This window comes from Arachis ipaensis, chromosome B10 (genome assembly GCF_000816755.2).
Source record: "Arachis ipaensis cultivar K30076 chromosome B10, Araip1.1, whole genome shotgun sequence".
Lineage (NCBI taxonomy): Eukaryota > Viridiplantae > Streptophyta > Magnoliopsida > Fabales > Fabaceae > Arachis > Arachis ipaensis.
In genome coordinates, this window is record NC_029794.2 from 102,502,122 (window position 1) to 102,521,036 (window position 18,915).

At 37.6% G+C, this 18,915-nt stretch overlaps 2 protein-coding genes and 1 pseudogene across 2 annotated transcripts in view; 1 reads left to right on the forward strand and 2 right to left on the reverse strand.

Moving 5' to 3' along the window:
• Nucleotides 6,917–13,663, reverse strand: LOC110268449. Its single transcript, XM_021114608.1, has 4 exons — nt 13,635–13,663; nt 12,157–12,389; nt 11,549–11,661; nt 6,917–7,360 (listed from the first exon to the last, which is right to left on the reverse strand). The coding sequence occupies exons 1-4, from the start codon at nt 13,661–13,663 to the stop codon at nt 7,280–7,282; spliced, it is 456 nt and encodes a 151-aa protein (XP_020970267.1). The 3' UTR covers nt 6,917–7,279.
• Nucleotides 8,950–10,936, reverse strand: LOC107624454 (annotated as a pseudogene).
• Nucleotides 18,259–18,915, forward strand: part of LOC107622959 (RNA-binding protein 39) — a 5,697-nt gene continuing 5,040 nt past the window's right edge. The window contains exon 1 of the mRNA XM_016325044.2: nt 18,259–18,893. Coding sequence (XP_016180530.1) covers nt 18,454–18,893 — 440 coding nt within the window. The 5' untranslated portion in view covers nt 18,259–18,453. The remainder of the gene's footprint in view (nt 18,894–18,915) is intronic.

Genomic DNA, 18,915 nt, shown 5'->3' on the forward strand with positions numbered 1-18,915 from the left:
CTTTTTACTATTGTATTAGACATCTTATGATTTTTAGTTCAACTTTGGATCATATTGATCATGTTTGGGGGCTGGCCATTCGGCCATGCCTGGACCTTCATCACTTATGTATTTTCAACGGTAGAGTTTCTGCACTCCAGAGATTAATGTGTGGAGCTTTGCTGTTCCTCATGATTTAATGCAAAGTACTACTGTTTTATATTCAATTCAACTTATTCTGCTTCTAAGATATCCATTCGCACCCAAGAACATGATGAATGTGATGATTATGTGACGCTCATAATCATTCTCACTTATGAACACGTGCCTGACAAACACTTCCGTTCTACATGCAAACAAGCTAGAATGAGTATCTCTTGGATATCTAATACAGAGGACCGAGTCCGAGATATTGGAATCTTCGTGGTATAAGTTAGAACCCATGGATGGCCATTCCTGAGATCCGGAAAGTCTAAACCTTTTCTGTGGTATTCCGAGTAGGATCCGGGAAGGGATGGCTGTGACGAACTTCAAACTCGCAAGTGCTGGGCGTAGTGACAGACGCAAAAGGATGGTGAATCTTATTCTAGTATGATCGAGAACCTCCAGATGATTAGCCATGCCGTGATAGAGCATTTGGACATTTTTCACACTGAGGATGGGATGTAGCCATTGACAACGGTGATGCCTTACATAAAGCTTGCCATGGAAAGGAGTAGGAAGGATTGGATGAAGACAGCAGGAAAGCAGAGGTTCAGAGGAACGAAAGCATCTCTATACGCTTATCTGAAATTCTCACCAATGAATTACATAAGTATTTCTATCTTTATTTTCTGTTTATTTATTATCATTATTCGAAAACTCCATAACCATTTGATATTCGCCTGACTGAGATTTACAAGGTGAACATAGCTTGCTTCAAGCCGACAATCTCCGTGGGATCGACCCTTACTCACGTAAGGTTTTATTACTTAGACGACCCAGTGCACTTGATGGTTAGTTGTATCGAAGTTGTGACAAATTATGAATTAAGATTAGAGCACCAAGTTTTTGGAGCCATTACCAGGGATCACAATTTCATGCACCAGCGCGATTGTAGCCCAACTCCAGCTCAACTTTCTGCCATACACCCTTGTTACGTTGATTTTACAGAGCCACGCGTTCGCATGAGTGACGCGGACGCGTGGGAGGCATATTTTCCACATGACGCAGCGACGCGATCGCGTGGGGTCAAATTATGCTACAGGCGCGCCTCCAGCCATGCTCTCGCGTGACTCTCTGTTTGTTTTCTTTTCTTCCCATTGCCCTGGTGACGCGGACGCGTCAGCGACGCTGCAGCGTCGCATGCGTGCTTTTTTTTTTTAATCTGGAAAAAAATGCAGAATGCAGTGTTAATATGAATGTAATGCAAAACTCCAGGTTCAATATAATAAAATAAAATAAAACTCAAAAACAAATAAAACTAAATAAGAAAAAAGGAACGATCATACCATGGTGGGTTGTCTCCCACCTAACACTTTTAGTTAAAGTCCTTAAGTTGGACATTTGGTGAGCTCCCTGTTATGGTGGTTTGTGCTTGTATTCATCCAGGAATCTCCACCAATGTTTGTAATTCCAATGGCTTCCGGGATCCCAAACTAGGCACGTGAAGCCTTTAAGAAGCTTCAAACAGATTCTTAGGCTCCCGGGGTGTTGGATGTCAGAACAGATTCTAGGATCCCAAACCTTACTATTGCACCCATCTTCTTGTTGATCATCATGATTCCATCCGGGTGGCAAGCAATCTGAATTCTCACTAAAGCGGCCAACCAACTTCTTAGACCCATTCAGTTGAGCTTTACACCAACCTTTGCGTTTAAACTTAAAGCTTCCAACCATAATGAACCTTGCAGGACAATTCTTACCACTGACCATCTTCCTCTTACTCTTAATACCACAAAGAGCTCTAAGTTGACCATCCGTCTCCAGTAGCCCATATTCAAGTGGGATTAGAAAGCTAAGGGATATGAATTTTGCCCACTTGAATTTTGTGAAGGATGATGGCAACTTAGGGGGAGGCATCTCCAATAACTTTGGCAAGGTGATTTCAAGCTCCACTCCCTTGTGCTCTTTGACAACTTCCACCTCTTTGCAAACTTCTTCAATTTCAACCTCTTCCTCTTGGTAGCTTTCTTCCAATTCAATCTCTTCTTCATTACTTACCAAGGGCATGGGAGGCTGTGCTTCTTCTTCTTTGATCTCCATCTCTTGATCAACCTCTTCAAAGTCTTTAGCTATGATATGCTTTGGAGGTTGTACACCCTCCTCAACATCAATTTCAATCACCTTGGAAGGAGGTTTTATAACCTGACTTTCCCATGGAGGTTCAGCATCTCCTAAGTCTTCAACCACTTCTTCCTCTTTAATAATTACAGCTTCCTCCACTTGTTTCAGTACAAAGTCATGCTCTGTACTGTCTACTGGAGTTTCTAGTATCTCCTTCATGCTATGTTCTTCATTAGATTGTCCACATGAAGCCATGGGGGTTCCTTGAGTGTCCGAACGTCGGGAAAGTAATCGATTTATCGCTTGATCCAGTTGGCGAAGGGCTGCTTGAAGTTTTGCACATGTTTTTGTGAGACGCTCTGTTGAGTCTTGAGGTGATGGATATGGACATGGTACATAAGGAAGTGGTGGTTCTTGATATGGTTCATATGGCTCATAAGGTGGTTGGTATGGTAGATAAGGGTTAGGATCATATGAGGGTGTTTGGTGGTAAGGGGCTTGTGAGTATGGTGGTCCAGAGTTATTTTGAGGAGAGGGTTCATAGGCATATGGTGGTGGTTGTTGATAGTTCATTGGAGGTGGTTGTTACCATGAGGGTTGATCAAATCCTTGTGGCTCCTCCCATCTTTGATTGTTCCACCCTTGATGCCTGTTCTCATTGTAATTTCCTCTTCCTGCAATGTAATTGTAACCAGACTCATAGCCAAAGGGGTGAGAGTTCATAGTAGCAAATAAAAATAAAAAATAAAAATAAAAATAAATTTAAATTAAAAGGTTATTTAAATTTTGAATTTGAAAATTAAATTTTGAAATTTGAAATTTAAAATTTTTGAAATTTGAATTTTGAAATTTAAATTTTAAATTTTTTAAATTTGAATTTTGAGATTTGAAATTTGAAAAAAATTTTAAAATTGAATTCTGAAAATTTTTAAATTTGAATTTTGAAATTTGATTTTTAAATTTTGAATTTTTTTGAATTTAATAAGGAAAGAGAAAAACAATAAAATGACAACAAACTTAAAAATTCTTAGATCAAAACGAAGAAAAAACTAAGAACAACTTGAAGGTCAAGATGAACACGAAGAACAACTTGAAGATCAAGATGAACACCGAGAAAAAATTTTTTGAAATTTTTTTTATAATTAAATAAAAACCAATAACCTCTTAATTTATGAAAAAAGCAAAAAAAAACAATAAAACAGGTAAAAAGCAAATATTTACAATAACCAATAATAAGGCACACGTTTGTAATTCCCCGGCAACGGCGCCATTTTGACGTTAGAATTTTTGCTAGTAAAGAATTTTATAAAAACAGTCGCGTTGTAGATATAGTCTCTAAACAAACAGAAATCCCTTCGTACAAACATTTTGGTTGTCACAAGTAACAAACCCCTTTGAAATTGATAACCGAGTATTTAAACCTCGGGTCGTCTTCTCAAGGAATTGCAGGGAGGTATGTTCTTATTATTGGTTATGAATCTTGTAAATTAGGGGGTTTTAGAAAATAAGGAAGTAGTATGTTGAATGATAAGAAAAATAAAATAATAATAATAAAATAAACTCTTGGCAAGGTATGAAGAACTGGAAGTCCTATCCTGGTTATCCTTATCAATTGTAATGAGAATTGGATTTTTCTCCCACTTTGTTAACCTCTAACTATGAAGGTAAGTTAAGTGGATGAATTAATTTTTATTCCTCAGGTCCTAGTCTTTCCTTGGGAAAGGCTAGAGTTATTGGAACTCGAATTAATTCTTGAAGAATTCCAATTTTCAGTCAACAATGAGTTTGATAACTCAAGTGTCTCCAATGACTCAACCAAAGCCAAAAGGGAAGAGAATCTACCTGAATGAAAATAATTTGAATACATAAATTAAAGAGAGCAATCGTAATTCTGAAATACCTCAATTAGCACTAATAAAGATATCAAATGTAACATGGAAGAGTTCATAAATTAAATTGAGAAAAGAAATAAAAAGAACATTGAACCTGAGATTGAGAGTCACTCCTAAAACTAAGAGAAATCCTAAATCCCAATCCTAAGAGAGAGGAGAGAACCTCTCTCTCTAAAAACTACATCTACTCCTAAAATTGTGAATGTGAAAGCTTTTTTTTTCATGAATGGATGCATTCCCCCACTTTATAGCCTCCAATTTGTGCTTTCTGGGCTGAAAACTGGGTCAGAAACAGCCCAGAAATTGCTGGTTGCGAAATCTGCCATGCTGGTTTTTCGTCACTGCGACGCGTCCGCGTGGAGCACGCGTTCGCGTCGCCTAGCGTCAAAACAACTATGGCATATTATATATCAAATCGAAGCCCCGGACATTAGCTTTTCAACGCAACTGAAACCGCGTCGTTTGGACCTCTGTAGCTAAAGTTATAGCCGTTTGAGTGCGAAGAGGTCAGGCTGGACAACTTAGCAATTTCTCCAACTTCTTGTATTCCTTCCACTTTTGCATGCTTCCTTTCCATCCTCTGAGCCATTCCTGCCCTGTAATCTCTGAAATCACTTAACACACATATCAAGGCGTCTAATGGTGATAAGGGGAAATTAATTTTTGGTAATTAAAAGGCTCGAGAAGCAAGTTCCAATTATAGAATAAAATTAGGAAGAAAATATAAAACCATGCAAATATTATGAATAAGTGGGTAAAGAGTTGATAAAATCCACTCAATTGAGCACAAGATAAACCATAAAATAGTGGTTTATCAGGGATCAGTAGCAGGGAGTAGCTGGTCAGCCTTCTCCTACGGGGTAAAGTGTTTCTCCCGCCAGGAGTCATCATGCATGAGGTCAAGGATGGACATGGCAGATTCACCTCTTTTTCGTTTGCCAGTTGTTGCCTTTCTTTTTCCTTTTCTTTGGGTGTCAGACATCCTAAAAAACAGAAAACCAGGATATAATAAAAATAGAAAAGCAGGTAGGCAAATAATCGAAAGAAGCATATAATGGCAAAGGAGCAATAGAATAATGAAAAGGAGTTAAGTAAATGTGCATTAAGGATTGTATAGGAGTTAAAAGTCCGAGAATAAAAATTCACAATCCAAAATGTAAAAGGATTCATGTTAAGTAGGAAAAACCTTCGTCATGCCTTGGTTAGAATGTTAGAGAGAATAGTGAAAAACTAGAAGAGATGTTTTGAAAGGTAAGTGGGTTAGGAATGAAAAAGAGGTTAGGAAGTTAAAATTAGTGAATTAGTAAAAAGTGGATTAGATTAAGTGGCATGATGAGCATTTCCTAAATAACGAGAATTCACAAATTAAAGCAACAGATAACTCAAATTCAAACAAGAAAGTCAAGGATGAATCAAATGAAAATAGCAAAAAGTGAAATTGAATCATCCAAGATGCAATTTATAAACCAGGAAATTAAAAAGAATAAGAAAGCTTGCCCTGTCATTCATGAATTGGTTTGGTAAAAGCTGAGTAAAGCAGAGTGCAAGTTTGCCAAAACCAAAATAGGAATGAAAATCAAAACAATTTACAGAAATTTGAGCAGCATCCCGGCTAAAATTGGATGTTCCCGAAAATGAAATAGTAAGTAGAACAGTTCATATGAATTAAAATATAGCTGCAATTACATATAAGGAATATGAACATGAAAAAGCAGTGTAAAAAGCAGCATGAAACAGTAAATTACACCATATGAACAATACTAACATCACAGCAATAGCTGAATTACGAAAAGTATAAAACAAGAAACACGAACAGCGCAATTAATCAGGCCTAAATCCACTAACCACATCCTAGGCTACCTAACAACCTAGAATCCACTACAACATGCATATCTAACTAGCCTAATTATGAAGATAAATAGAAAAAATGTAATTAACTATGAATTGATAGAAGGGTGGCGTTCGGCGGAACCTGGTAGACGTAGGAATGAAAGTGGGGCAGAGAGGTGGCTGGGGGATGGTGGTGGTGGCGGCTGACGCGGCGGTGGAGGGTGGCACGGCGGCGGTGAGGGCTGTTCGGAGGCAGGGGGTTTGGAAAGGTAATGGGGGAGGGGTTAAGGGGAAAGGGTGCTGTCTGGGTGGTCGTCGGTGGTGCGGCGGCGAAGGGTGGCGCGGTGGCGAAGGGCAGAGAGAGAGGGGGTGTTTGCAGGGAAGAGGAAGGAGAAAGGGTTGGGGGGGCGCGATGGGTAGGGTTCGCGTCACAGGGGGTTAATAATTTTGAATCCACGCGATCGCTTGGGGCACACGGTTAGGGGTGGGCATGGTTTGGATTTTTATAAATCCAAACTGGATCCATTTCAGAACCAGTTTTATGGTTCATAAAACCAAACCAGAACTGGATTGAAGAGAGAAACCGGTTCTAAACCGGTTTAAAAAAATAAAAACCGGTTTTAAATCGGTTTTAGAATTTAAATCCGGTTTTACTTACAAACCGGTTTTAAATCCAGTTTTACGTATAAAACCGGTTTTAAATCCAGTTTTACATATAAAACCGGTTTTAAATCCGATTTTTTTAAATCCAGTTTTTTTTTTAAAATCCAAATCTAAAATCCGGTTTTTTTTATAAAATCCAATTTTAAAACCAGATTTTTTAACCAAAAATTCAGTTTTAAAACCAATTTTTGAAAATCCAGTTTTAAAATCAGTTTCTTTAAACAAAAATCCAATTTTAAAACTAGTTTTTAAAAATCCAATTTTCAAACCAGATATTTTAAAAAAAATCCACTTTTAAAAATAATGTGCACTAGGTATCAATGTACTAATATAGACATGCAACAAAGAAACGGATAGTAATTTTCTTTGCAACCTATTGGTTAATCCAATAAGGCAACTCAATTTAAAATATTTCTATTTCTCCCTAAACATTTTCTTATTAACATAAATTTGCACGTCAAGTAGTTATTGTCACCACATTGCAGATCAACAACATTAAGACTGTTTATTAAGTAAGCCATGCAAAGCAAACTTGAGCAGTAGCATAAAAGTGAAGATTGGATCAGACCAAGAGAAAAAATTGGATATGATAGAATGTAGGGTATAGTAGCGAATTTCAGAATATTGATTTGAAAATTACAAAACTTGCCTTAACCACATACTTGGTGCTCTGTTTTGGAACCATCAAAGGGCACTTCAAGCCGGTGCCTCAAATTTCTTAGTATTTCTTCCTACAAAAGGAATAAATAACAAAGAACAATAAGCAACAGGTTACATAACAAATAATATATAAACTACAAACAATNATACTGATGAATTATAAGTTTGAATATATTTATTGAGGCTTGCTTTTATCATGTGATAAATTTACATTAATATTTCAACAAAATACACATAATCAGTTCTAAATAAACATCCACTGCCTGCCTACGTCTTTACAAACAATACCTCAGACATTCAAGACACTGAGTCGCAATATCAAACTAACTCCAGTGATGAGACCATACAAGCATATATAATGACAATCTTTTCATATTAGATTGAGTCGGCTACATATACAATGACAAAATTTATGTGTGTAAGTTTTGAAAAATTTTAGTGCAAATTGTATTGATTTATGGGTATAAAATGTATTAATTCATGTGTGCAAAACTCTAGTAAATATAGGTGCAAATTATATATTTTTTGTATGCAAAACGTCTGTAAATATGGGTGCAAATTATTGCTGTTTAAGTGCTGGTCAAAAATGACAATATTTGCTGGCCATGTAGCATTACTTTAATAAAATAAACATCACCCATACTATCCAGAATAACCATCCGGATACTAAGGATAATAAACATCTCATGTCATAAAACTACTTATCCCAAAAGCTTAAACTAATTTTGGGGTTCACCAAGGATCAAACTCTTGACCTTTCGGATCTAGAACTCTAATACCATATCATGAAACCACTCATCCCAAAAGCGTAACCTGACAGGACAATGTAACACTAATGGTCATATCTCTAATATTTCCTAATCCTCCATTGTACACATTGTACGCTTAGACTATTGGCTCCCTATACTTATTCAAAAATAAATAAAATCAATAATGATAGTTTATATATGTTTTTACTTTCTACAGCAAAGGCCGAGATGGCCTATGATTTTTCACAAATATTATTACAGATTACAAAATGCTTAAGCTTATACACCACAGATCAATTCATAACCATACTTCTATTGGGTTAATGTATATATTTCTCATGGATTTATCACTTAAAATTTTAGAACTATTTTCTTTCTTCTTGCAAGTGTTGATGATTGATTAACAATTTTTAAATTGGTTTGACTTCTTTTTCACTGCCATTTTGCTAATTACTTGAAAATTGAAATAGAACACAATTTTGATACATACACCATGTGAGAATACAAAATGAATTTTGATACACTTTGCCAAGTTGTAATTTGTAGTAAAAAAATTCAAGTCAAAGAATGATGCTTAATTGCTTATGCATGTTATCAAATTGGAATTTGATATAAGGTGCTACTATGTACCTAAGGAAAGCAAAGATAAATTTGATATGGTTACCATTACGGCATTACCACTTAGCATGAGGCTTTATCTTCTCTCCATTTTTGCCTTCAAATTCTAACAATGAACGGAATAAAAAAAATTATTACTCCATATTTCACGTCTCAAATGCACCAACCACCAAACCTTAGAATTTATGGCCACGAGTATTATACTAATATATTACCTCTCTTATACCAAATTAGGAGAAAGAAATGGAGAGGAAGGACTTAGAGAAAAATAAAATTCATCTCCATTGTGAACATTAAAACAACAACCTAGCCATCCCATTTTATTCCCCAATTTCCCGTCTATTTTGAACTCAGAATCACCTTCAAGATACAAAAATATCATAGCTATTATCAAACTATTGCTCCTCACTCGGGCAAAGTACACTGCCGGAGAAGAAAAAAAAAAGAAAATAAAAAAGATCTATTGGCAGATCTATTAATATCCATAGAAAACAAAATTCCTCCATAGAAAACAATTAGAAAGTGCAACTCTAGCAGAGGAAATAATGACCTCCAAGCAAGAGAACCAACTTGATAACAAAATTTATAACTTCCCTACTTATAAAAGGAATGGGATTTTCAAATTAGCATCATCACTGTTGTCGTAGTCATTGCTCTGCACAAGTTTCTTTAAGCTAGTCCATGATCTTTTCCATTTTTTGCTTGCTGTGCCCTGAGTTTTCGATGCTTCTGATTTAACAGACGCACTTGAAGCTTCAAGTGTCTTCTTAGACTTTCTTTTCTTTGAGGTTGTGGCACTTACACTTGATGGGGTGGCTGGACTATCTACAACAGAGACATCTTTATCTGTAACTGATGAAGCAGATGCATCTGCTTCTTTGGTGTTGTCTTCACCTATAATGCCTTTCCCCGATTTTGAAGACTCATGTGTAATGGGTTTTGTTGCTGGTATTGATACCGATGACATTTTGGTTTTAGATGGACATAGTCCTTTCATATGTCCCTTAGGAGTCCCCCTCTTCACATTCTGATGCAAACAGAAATGGCACTTGTATACTACATTATTTTGACTGTGTTTATGCTTGCCCCTGTGCTTTGATCTATTCTTCTCAATTCTCACAGTTGAATTGATGCCAGGATGAAGAACAGTTTCACATCTATAAAGCAGTCAAATTACTTGATGTTATGATATTTTACATGAAAACTGTATATTGGTAACCTAGGAAATCGATGCATTAAAGGTTCAAACAAATAAATAACCCAAAGCATATGTCTGCCAGATTTTGTGAGCACAACAAACAAGAGTAACATGTTTCTTTTCGGGGGGGAAAAGAACCCAGTTATTGTTATCATTCCAAAACAAAGTCTAAGCATTTTTGGGGTACTGGAGACCCCATGGTCTCTGATTCTGCCAAAATAGATAAATGAGGACAAAGTGCTTTAATTTATACGATAACAGATGCTGATATTAGCATTTAGTTTTTGTGAATAAATATATAGTAAGTAGAGCAACGTGTAAATTAATTTATCTTAAAACTACTAACATAGCACACATCAATACTGGAAGAAGGAATACACACTATTGCAAACAAGTGGCAGTTTCACAAAGTGAATTGTTAATTTGAAGCTTGGTTCATCACAGTGACAATGTGGCTTATTGTGTTTTACTTGATGGCTCTCAAATCTTGAAATTTAATCAAATGGTCAAGTTCTAAAATCTTAAAAAAAAGGCATGGAAACACTGACAATATGACAAATAACCCAGATGGAAAACAAAATCCCTAAGCAAAACCTTTTCTTAAAAGGAAAAGGAAGGTATAGAATCAAAACCTATAGCAAGTTATCAAAGAAGAATCAGGCGTTATTCCATTGGCCTCGGCAACAGTGGCCAAACGCTGCCCATAGAAGGCTCCTAAAGACGATATCTGAGCCTCATGAGAGGCCCAAACTGCAATCTTTTCCAAGTGCTCAACCTCCACTAATGACCTGGTGGTGGCTCTTGGCTTTTATGTATTTTTTCTGTGGCTTCTTCCCTGAGTGATACAGGATTGTGAGGCTGACAAGCCGGGTTTTTAGTTCCTCCTCCTTGCTTCCCCATGCCTTACTGGAGATGAAGCATGAACGGTAGCAAAAATTATAAGTAAAATATTTTAAAGATAAAAATGGTAGACGTCAGAGCAAACATCAAGCATAGTTCTTATAGGAACTTTAAACCATGAAAAATTGACACACGCCTGATTAATTAATTCAAATATACATGAACAAAAGTATTCAGAACCAGTTTTATGGTTCCAAACCAGAACTGGATTGAAGAGAGAAACTGGTTCTAAACCGGTTTAAAAAAATAAAAACCGATTTTAGAATTTAAATCCGGTTTTACTTACAAACCGGTTTTAAATCCAGTTTTACGTATAAAATCGGTTTTAAATCCAGTTTTACATATAAAACCGGTTTTAAATCCGATTTTTTTAAATCCAGTTTTTTTTTTTTAAATCCAAATCTAAAATCCGGTTTTTTTATAAAATCCAGTTTTAAAACCAGATTTTTTAACCAAAAATTCAGTTTTAAAACCAATTTTTGAAAATCCAGTTTTAAAATCTGTTTCTTTAAACAAAAATCCAAGTTTAAAACTAGTTTTTAAAAATCCAATTTTCAAACCAGATATTTTTAAAAAAAATCCACTTTTAAAAATAATGTGCACTAGGTATCAATGTACTAATATAGACATGCAACAAAGAAGTTCACCTAGGATTCCAAAATATGTGGGGTTTAGAGAGAATATTCAAAAGCAAAAGCATTTGAATCTATTTGCCAAAGGATCAAGGTCTTGATCACTTGATTTACAAAACAATAAGTACATGATAATTCAAAATACAATAACATTACACATACCTGCAGAGAGCTAAGAGAAAGAGGATGCATCCTATTATTTGGCACATTTAGAGCAGTAGAAGGTAAAGATAGAATACGCCCGATAAGTGATCCAGATCCTAGTACAATGTTAGCTGCAAATGCAATATGAATAATTAGTTACAGATCACTAAATCATTTGTGCACTAGAAAAGCTAATTTTTACAGAACGCATGCATACAACCGAATGTCTACTATTTCATAGTAAAGCTTCATATGTTTTCCCCAAGCACTAAAATGGGGCTATTAGAAATATAAAAAGATAAATCATCATAATCCTATAAAAATAGGAAAATAAAAAAATAATAAAGAAAACCATAGAAAAGTGGCATTAACACAAACACTTGATATGCATAACAGCATAAGCAATCAAACCTTGTTCAGTTTTTCAAATTGATGGAATGAAACAGAACAGAAAAGAACATGGAAGCACCTTTGGCAATTTCAACTATATAATCACAAATGTAGTAAATCCCTATCTACCACTCAATTCCTTTTCTCAGATGATAGATTCACTATGTGGTTCTTCTCTGTTGCTTCACAACATTTCAATCTACCAAATTAATTACTTAATCGTAAACCTATCTAACCTTGAGGGTACCCAGAGAACGGAGAAGAACAGAGCTGGGTCACAGCGAGAAAAGGCGGACGGCGCCTTGAGGGTACCCAGAGAACGGAGAAGAACAGAGCTGGGTCACGGCGAGAAAAGGCGGACGGCAGAACCGCGGATGGCGGAACAGAGCAGTGGCGCGATGCGCTTGTGGTGGTGGTGGCAGCTACGAAACTGCACTGCCAGTTTCCTACTCCGGTGCGGCGGTGCCGACTGTGGGCGAAGGAGAAAAGGATTCGTGCGAGTTAAAACTGGTTCACCAAATCAGAAATGAAGAATTAGGATGTTTTTGAGATTTGGATTTTAATCTGGATCTGGATCTGGATCCAGATTTAAAACCATTTAAATGGATTGGATTTAAAACCAAATTATAAAATAAATTTGGTTTGGATTGGATTTTTATTATTTAAAATTGGTTTTTTTTAATGGTTTGGTTTGGATTTGGTTTAAAATCCAAATTTTAGATTTTTTTGCCCACCCCTACACACGGTCGCGTGGCTGGGGTGGAATGGGAGTTGACGCGATCGCGTGGGGCACGCGATCGCATGGAATGGATAAAGGAGTGAATGACGCGGTCGCGTGAGGCATGCGACCGCGTCGCTGGAAATTGTGCTAAACGCACGATTCCAGCGTCGTTTCAGCGCAACTCTCTGTCTCCTTTGGGGTGGTGTGCAATCCACGCGATGCGGTTGCGTCGCTCACGCTTTCGCGTGGGATGAGTGTTGTGCAAGTGACGCGATCGCGTCAGGGACGCGACCGCGTGGGTCATTTTGTGCGAAACGCACAATGGCTGCACGATTTCAGCCCAACTTTCTGGACGTTGGGGATTTACGCCGATCTCCAGATCACGCGGCCGCGTGGGTGACGCGGACGCGTGGGTGGTTGTTTTTTGCAACTGACGCGATCGCATGAATGATGCGGTCGCGTCGCGCACCCTTTTTTTATGCAGGTATGCAATTATGCAGTATGCAATGCAAATGAATAATATTCAGGTTCAAATGAAAAGGAAAACAAATAAAAATAAATAACACGAAATAAAAAACTGAAAAAGAAACGACCATACCATGGTGGGTTGTCTCCCACCTAGCACTTTTAGTTAAAGTCCTTAAGTTGGACATTGGATGAGCTTCCTGTTATGGCGGCTTGCGCTTAAATTCGTCCAGAAATCTCTACCAATGCTTGGAATGCCAACAGCCTCCGGGGTCCCAAACTAGGCATGTAAAGCTTTTGAGCAGCTTCAAACAAATTCTCAAGCTCCCGGGGTGATGAATGTCAGAATAGATTCCAGGATCCCAAACTTTGCTTTTAGATCCGCCTTCGTCTTGATCTATATTTTTCCATCCGGGCAGTTTAGAAAGTAGATTTTCACCAAGATAACCAAACATTTTCCGAGATCCATTTGATAGATCATGATGCCAATCCGCACACTTCGAGTTGAAGCGTGGAACCTTATTGAACCTTGTACACCAGTTCTGAGTGCAAGCCATTTCCCTTTTACTCTTAAAGCCGCAAAGAGCTCTAAGCTGGCCATCTGTTTCAAGCAAACCATATTCAAGTGGGAAAATAAAGTTAAAGGTTAAGGATTGTACCCACTTGAAGCTTGTATTGGGTGGTAATGGCCTTGGGATAGGTGTTTCCAGTGGTTCTGTGAGTTCTACTCCCTTGTGATCTTCGGTGAATTTCTTTACTTCCTTGCAGACTTCTTCAATTGCATCTAAGTCCTGATCAAGGCCTTCTATGTCTTCCTCGTCACTTAAGTCATAAACGGGAGGTTGAGAGAAAACTACCTCCGCATCGTCTTCGTATTCACTTGGAGAAGACTCTTCGATCTCAGAGAATTCACTTGCTGATGCAAGTTCATCACTGGGAGAACTTGACTTGAGATTGTCATCATCAAGGAAGCTTGCTTCTTGGAGTATTCCGTCTAGTTCCTCATAAAAGACTTACCTTGGGGGTTGTGTACTATCCTCCTTAGCATCAATTGCAACGTCCTTGATAGAATTCTCCACAACTCTGGATTCCCATGGAGGCTCAGCGTCTCCTAGGTCTTCAACCAACTCTTTTTCTTGTATAATGACAGCTTCCTCTACTTGTTCCAGTACGAAGTCATGCCCTGTTTTGTCCACTGGGGTTTCTAGTATCTCCTTCATGCTACGCTCATCATTAGATTGCCCACACGGAGTTGTGGGAGGTCCTTGAATGTTCGAACGTCTAGAAGATAATTGACTTATTGCTTGCTCCAGTTGATAAAGGGTTGTTTGAAGTTGATCTACTGTTTCCTTGAGGCAAACCTCTGATTCTCGGGGTGATGGATTTGGATGTGGTACATTGGGAAGTGGTGGTGTTTGGGAGTAATTGGATTGGAATCGGGGTAAATGAGGATCATATGGTGGCGAATGGTGAAAAGGAGCTTGTGAGTGTGGTGGTTCGAAGTTGTGTTGAGAGGGTGGTCTATAAGCGCAGGGTGGGGCTTGTTGGTAACCACAAGGTTGTCCACCATGTCTATTTGCTTAGTATGCATTGTAGAATGGTCTTTGTCCATGATATCTTGGAGGGTGTTGTTGCCTAAAGGGTTGATCAGATCCTCTTGGCTCCGTCCATCTTTGATTGCTCTGACCTTGATGCATGTTCCTGTTATAACTTTCACTCCTTTCAACAATATTAGAACCAAACTCAAAGCGAGAGGGGTGAGAATTCATAGTAGCTAATGGAAATAAAAGGGGAAAATAAAGACAAATAAACAAGTAAAAGAAAAGTATTTACAATAACCAATAATAAGGCACACAATTGCAGTTCCCTGGCAACGGCGCCATTTTGACGTTAGGATTTTTGCCAGTAAAGAATTTTATAAAAATAGTCACGTTGTAGGTATAGTTTCTAAACCAACAAAAATCCCTTCGTACAAACGTTTTGGTTGTCACAAGTAACAAACCCCTAAATAAATTGATAACCGAAGTATTTAAACCTCGGGTCGTCTTCTCAAGGAACTGCAGGGAAGTATGTTCTTATTATTGATTATGAAGATTGTAAATTGGGGTTGTGAAGATGAGGAACAAGTAATTTAAATTGCAATTAAAATAGGTAAAAAACTGTAAAATAAATAAATAACTGTAAAGTAAATCTAAATCCTAAAAGAGAGAGGAGAGAACCTCTCCCTCAAAACTACATCTAATTCATGAATATTAACTAATTGGAGACTCTCCTCTGAATGGATGTATTCCCCCACTTCATAACCTCTGATCTATGCCTTCTGGACTTGGAATTGAGCCAAAAAGGGCTTCAGAAATCGCTGGGAGTGTTTTCTGTAATTTTTGGTGCGTGGCCTCTGTCATGCGTCCGCGTGGGTCACGCGGTCGTGTCGTCTGGAGTTTTCCTTGCCACGCGGTCACTTCAGTCATGCGCCCGCGTCAATCATGCGATCGCGTCGCTGCCAGTTTCTTCAAAAACTCCGTTTTATGCTTTCCTTCCAATTTTGTATGTTTCCTTTCCATCCTTTAAGTCATTCCTGCCTTAGAAGATTTGAAATTACTCAACACACGAATCACGGCATCGAATGGAAATAAAGGGTAATCAAAATAATTATTTTTAAGCATAGGAAACATGTTTTTCACATACATTACATAATAAGGAAGGGAAAGTAAAACCATGCAATTAATATGAATAAGTGGGTGAAGGATTGAATAAATCACTCAAATTGAGCACAAAATATATCATAAAATATGGGTTTATCATATAACCTAATATTCTATGTCTCATTTTGTTTACTTTGTACATATTGATTGTCTTTTTAAAAAATTAAAATTGTAGAAATTGCTCATGTGTTCTTAGACTGGTCATAACAATAGAGGATGTGACAAGAAGAAAGAAGCTATGGCTAGCGGAAAAGCTGCAGTAGGTACTGGTAGTCAGCATCAGGGTGCAGCAGCAACAACTAAAGGTATGAGTGTTGATGATGTTGATAAGGATGCTACCAAGAAGCAAAAGATGTATTGGGAAGAGACTTTAGAGACTACAGATGTTGAAGCCTCAGTTTCAGATTCACCTAATGTGAATTTTTTGTATTCACTCTCCTCTTCTAATTATTAGCATGAAAATCAATTTATCTTGCACTAAACATTTGACTTAATGCAATCATCCTACATAGGTGAATGTTGATGTGGTGAACTCTGTGAACCCTACTGAAGAACATATGGCAGTAAGACTACCACCGTCACAACCTTCTCACCTCAGACCTGTCCCACTACAACCTACTCCTATAAGGCCTACCACACCACAACCATCTCATGTTAGACCTACACCACCAACTAACCAACCTCTTCCAAGAGTTACCAGACAAACAATACATGGTGCAAATCAAGGGACCACTTCAAGATTTATTCAATTCATGCCAACTCCACCATCCACAATTCAAACGGCATGCAGATGGCCAGTACCTGTGTTTCGCTTACCAACAAGAGAATCTTCAAGTGGGAACAACAATGGGAGTTCTAGTGGCAGCAGTAACTCCACATCCAACAAATATGATTTTTCTAGTGTGACATTGTTTTTTGATCAAGGACTTACTGGAATGAGAGCTTTAAAATTCTGATACTATGGGTTTTTTTTGTAACTTATGTTTAGTGCTTATATTGCACTACTTGATGCTTTCATGTTCATGGTTTGTTTTGGTATTTTTAAGTAATTTGGATTTACTACTTTGACATCAAATCTCATAGACTTGTTTTGAAGTTTTTGTTGATAAAATGCTTATGTTAGAATTATTTTCAGGTTTATTATAGCGTATGGAATGAACGTCTTTTATTCAGTTTTGTTTTCATGTCACATTTTCGTTATTTAGTGTACAATACCAGATTTTCAGCTAGATTTGTCAATTCACGACATTTATGTCTTGTTTTGTCAAATACGTATTACATTCAATGTCACAAATATCAAATATATCAATAATTATGGGCACTAATGTCATAATACAACTTGACTTTTTTACACCAAGTGAAGATATTAACAGAATTTTAAAGTTTATTGTCATTAAAACCAAATAGCCACAAAAAAGCCCCAAAACAAGATACACCATACACACAATTATATATTGATTAATTGGAACATATTCTAGCCTACACAAATTAACAAACCAAAGAAAATTATTATAATCCATGACCTAATAGCTCTAATTTCACCCTGGAGTTTTTCCATCTTTAACAAGATCTTCAAACTATTCTCTCGAATCTCTTTTCTTTACCTAGTGACATTGACCTCAGGGGTAGCACAACAACTATCTTGATTTTTTCTAACAAGGACTCTTGTCAATCCCTCCGTCAATCTCATCCACCCATACAAAATACTTGCAATCCATTGTCTACCGCGTGAAACAAAGGAATAAGGAATCATTCACAATAAGTTAACCTAAATAGAAACACAAAAACAAAATGACTTATCTTTCGTAGAGGGCACCTAACGAACCATCTCCCAAGATTTGTTAAGGTTTCAGATTGTAGCAACACCATATCCTGTTCACAGAAGCATCTCTCAGATAGAATTTTCTCTTCACTCCTCTTGAAAGATGAAGTCCATTTTCCACTGATGCTTCCATTTGAAAAATAATGATTATCTTTGCTTCTCCTAAACATTCTAGGGTTTCTAATTTTGAATTTAGAAAACAATTGAGGATAAATTAAGAAAAGGAGTGATTTTATAATGGTAACAACATATTTGAACACATCACATTGCTGTTTTATAACCAGATAAACACTTAACGTGTCATACTGGCCTTTAAATTAACGGAGTAAACGAATTCAAGACGTTCGGGTATTTTTGATAGACTGATCCAATTTTTTATGAGTAAAAAGTTATTTTTCATGTTGTATAAGTATTTTTGTTCGCGTTCGTAAACTTTATAGATAAAAATGGTAGTTTTTTCTAAAATGTTTATCAGATGCAAGTGTAATTTTGTAGCGAATGATGATTAAAAACAACAAAAGGGTTACGAATTAACGAAGTAAATAATAAAATAACGTGTTTTGGGAGTGTTACTCTTGCTAGCTAATTTTGGCGACATTTGGCGTTCCACGCGTATATATTTGATCCGAGTTGTTTGTTTATTGATACACTGTTCAAGAGTGTTAAGCGATTAGGCACTCGAGAGGAACCAACCAAACCATACCCGTCGACGTTTTTATTCATCCCCATCTGAACCAACAGAAAACCCCCAAAACCCTAGAATTTCAGGGATTCCTCTGCAATCTCTGACACAAAGCGCGAGAGATTGAGAGCAGCAACAGCAATGGAGTTCGACGAGTATGACTACTTGGAGAAGACGGTGGAGGACCATGACGACAGAGATTCGTCTAAGAAGACCAAGAAAGACAGCTCCGAGAAAACCTACCGGAAGCGCGACGAGCTCGACGACGATCTAGACGCTGCCGCCTACGACGGGCGCATCAAGAAGTCCAGGGCCGACGAAGAGAACGGCTCCAAGAAGGATCGGGATGGCCGCGATAGGGAGCGGTCCTCCCGCGACAAGGACCGCCACAGGCACCGCAGCAGCGACAGGGAAATAGACGGTGAGCGGAGCAGCAGAGACAGAGATAGAGACAGTGAGAGGAGCAGCAGGGACAGAGAGAAGGAGAGGGAGAAAAGCAAAGAGAGGGATAGGAGGGAGAGGGACAAAGAGAGGGAGAAGAGAGAAAGGGACAGAGAGAAGGAGAAGGAGAAGGAGAAGGAGAAGGAGAAGGAGAAGGAAAGG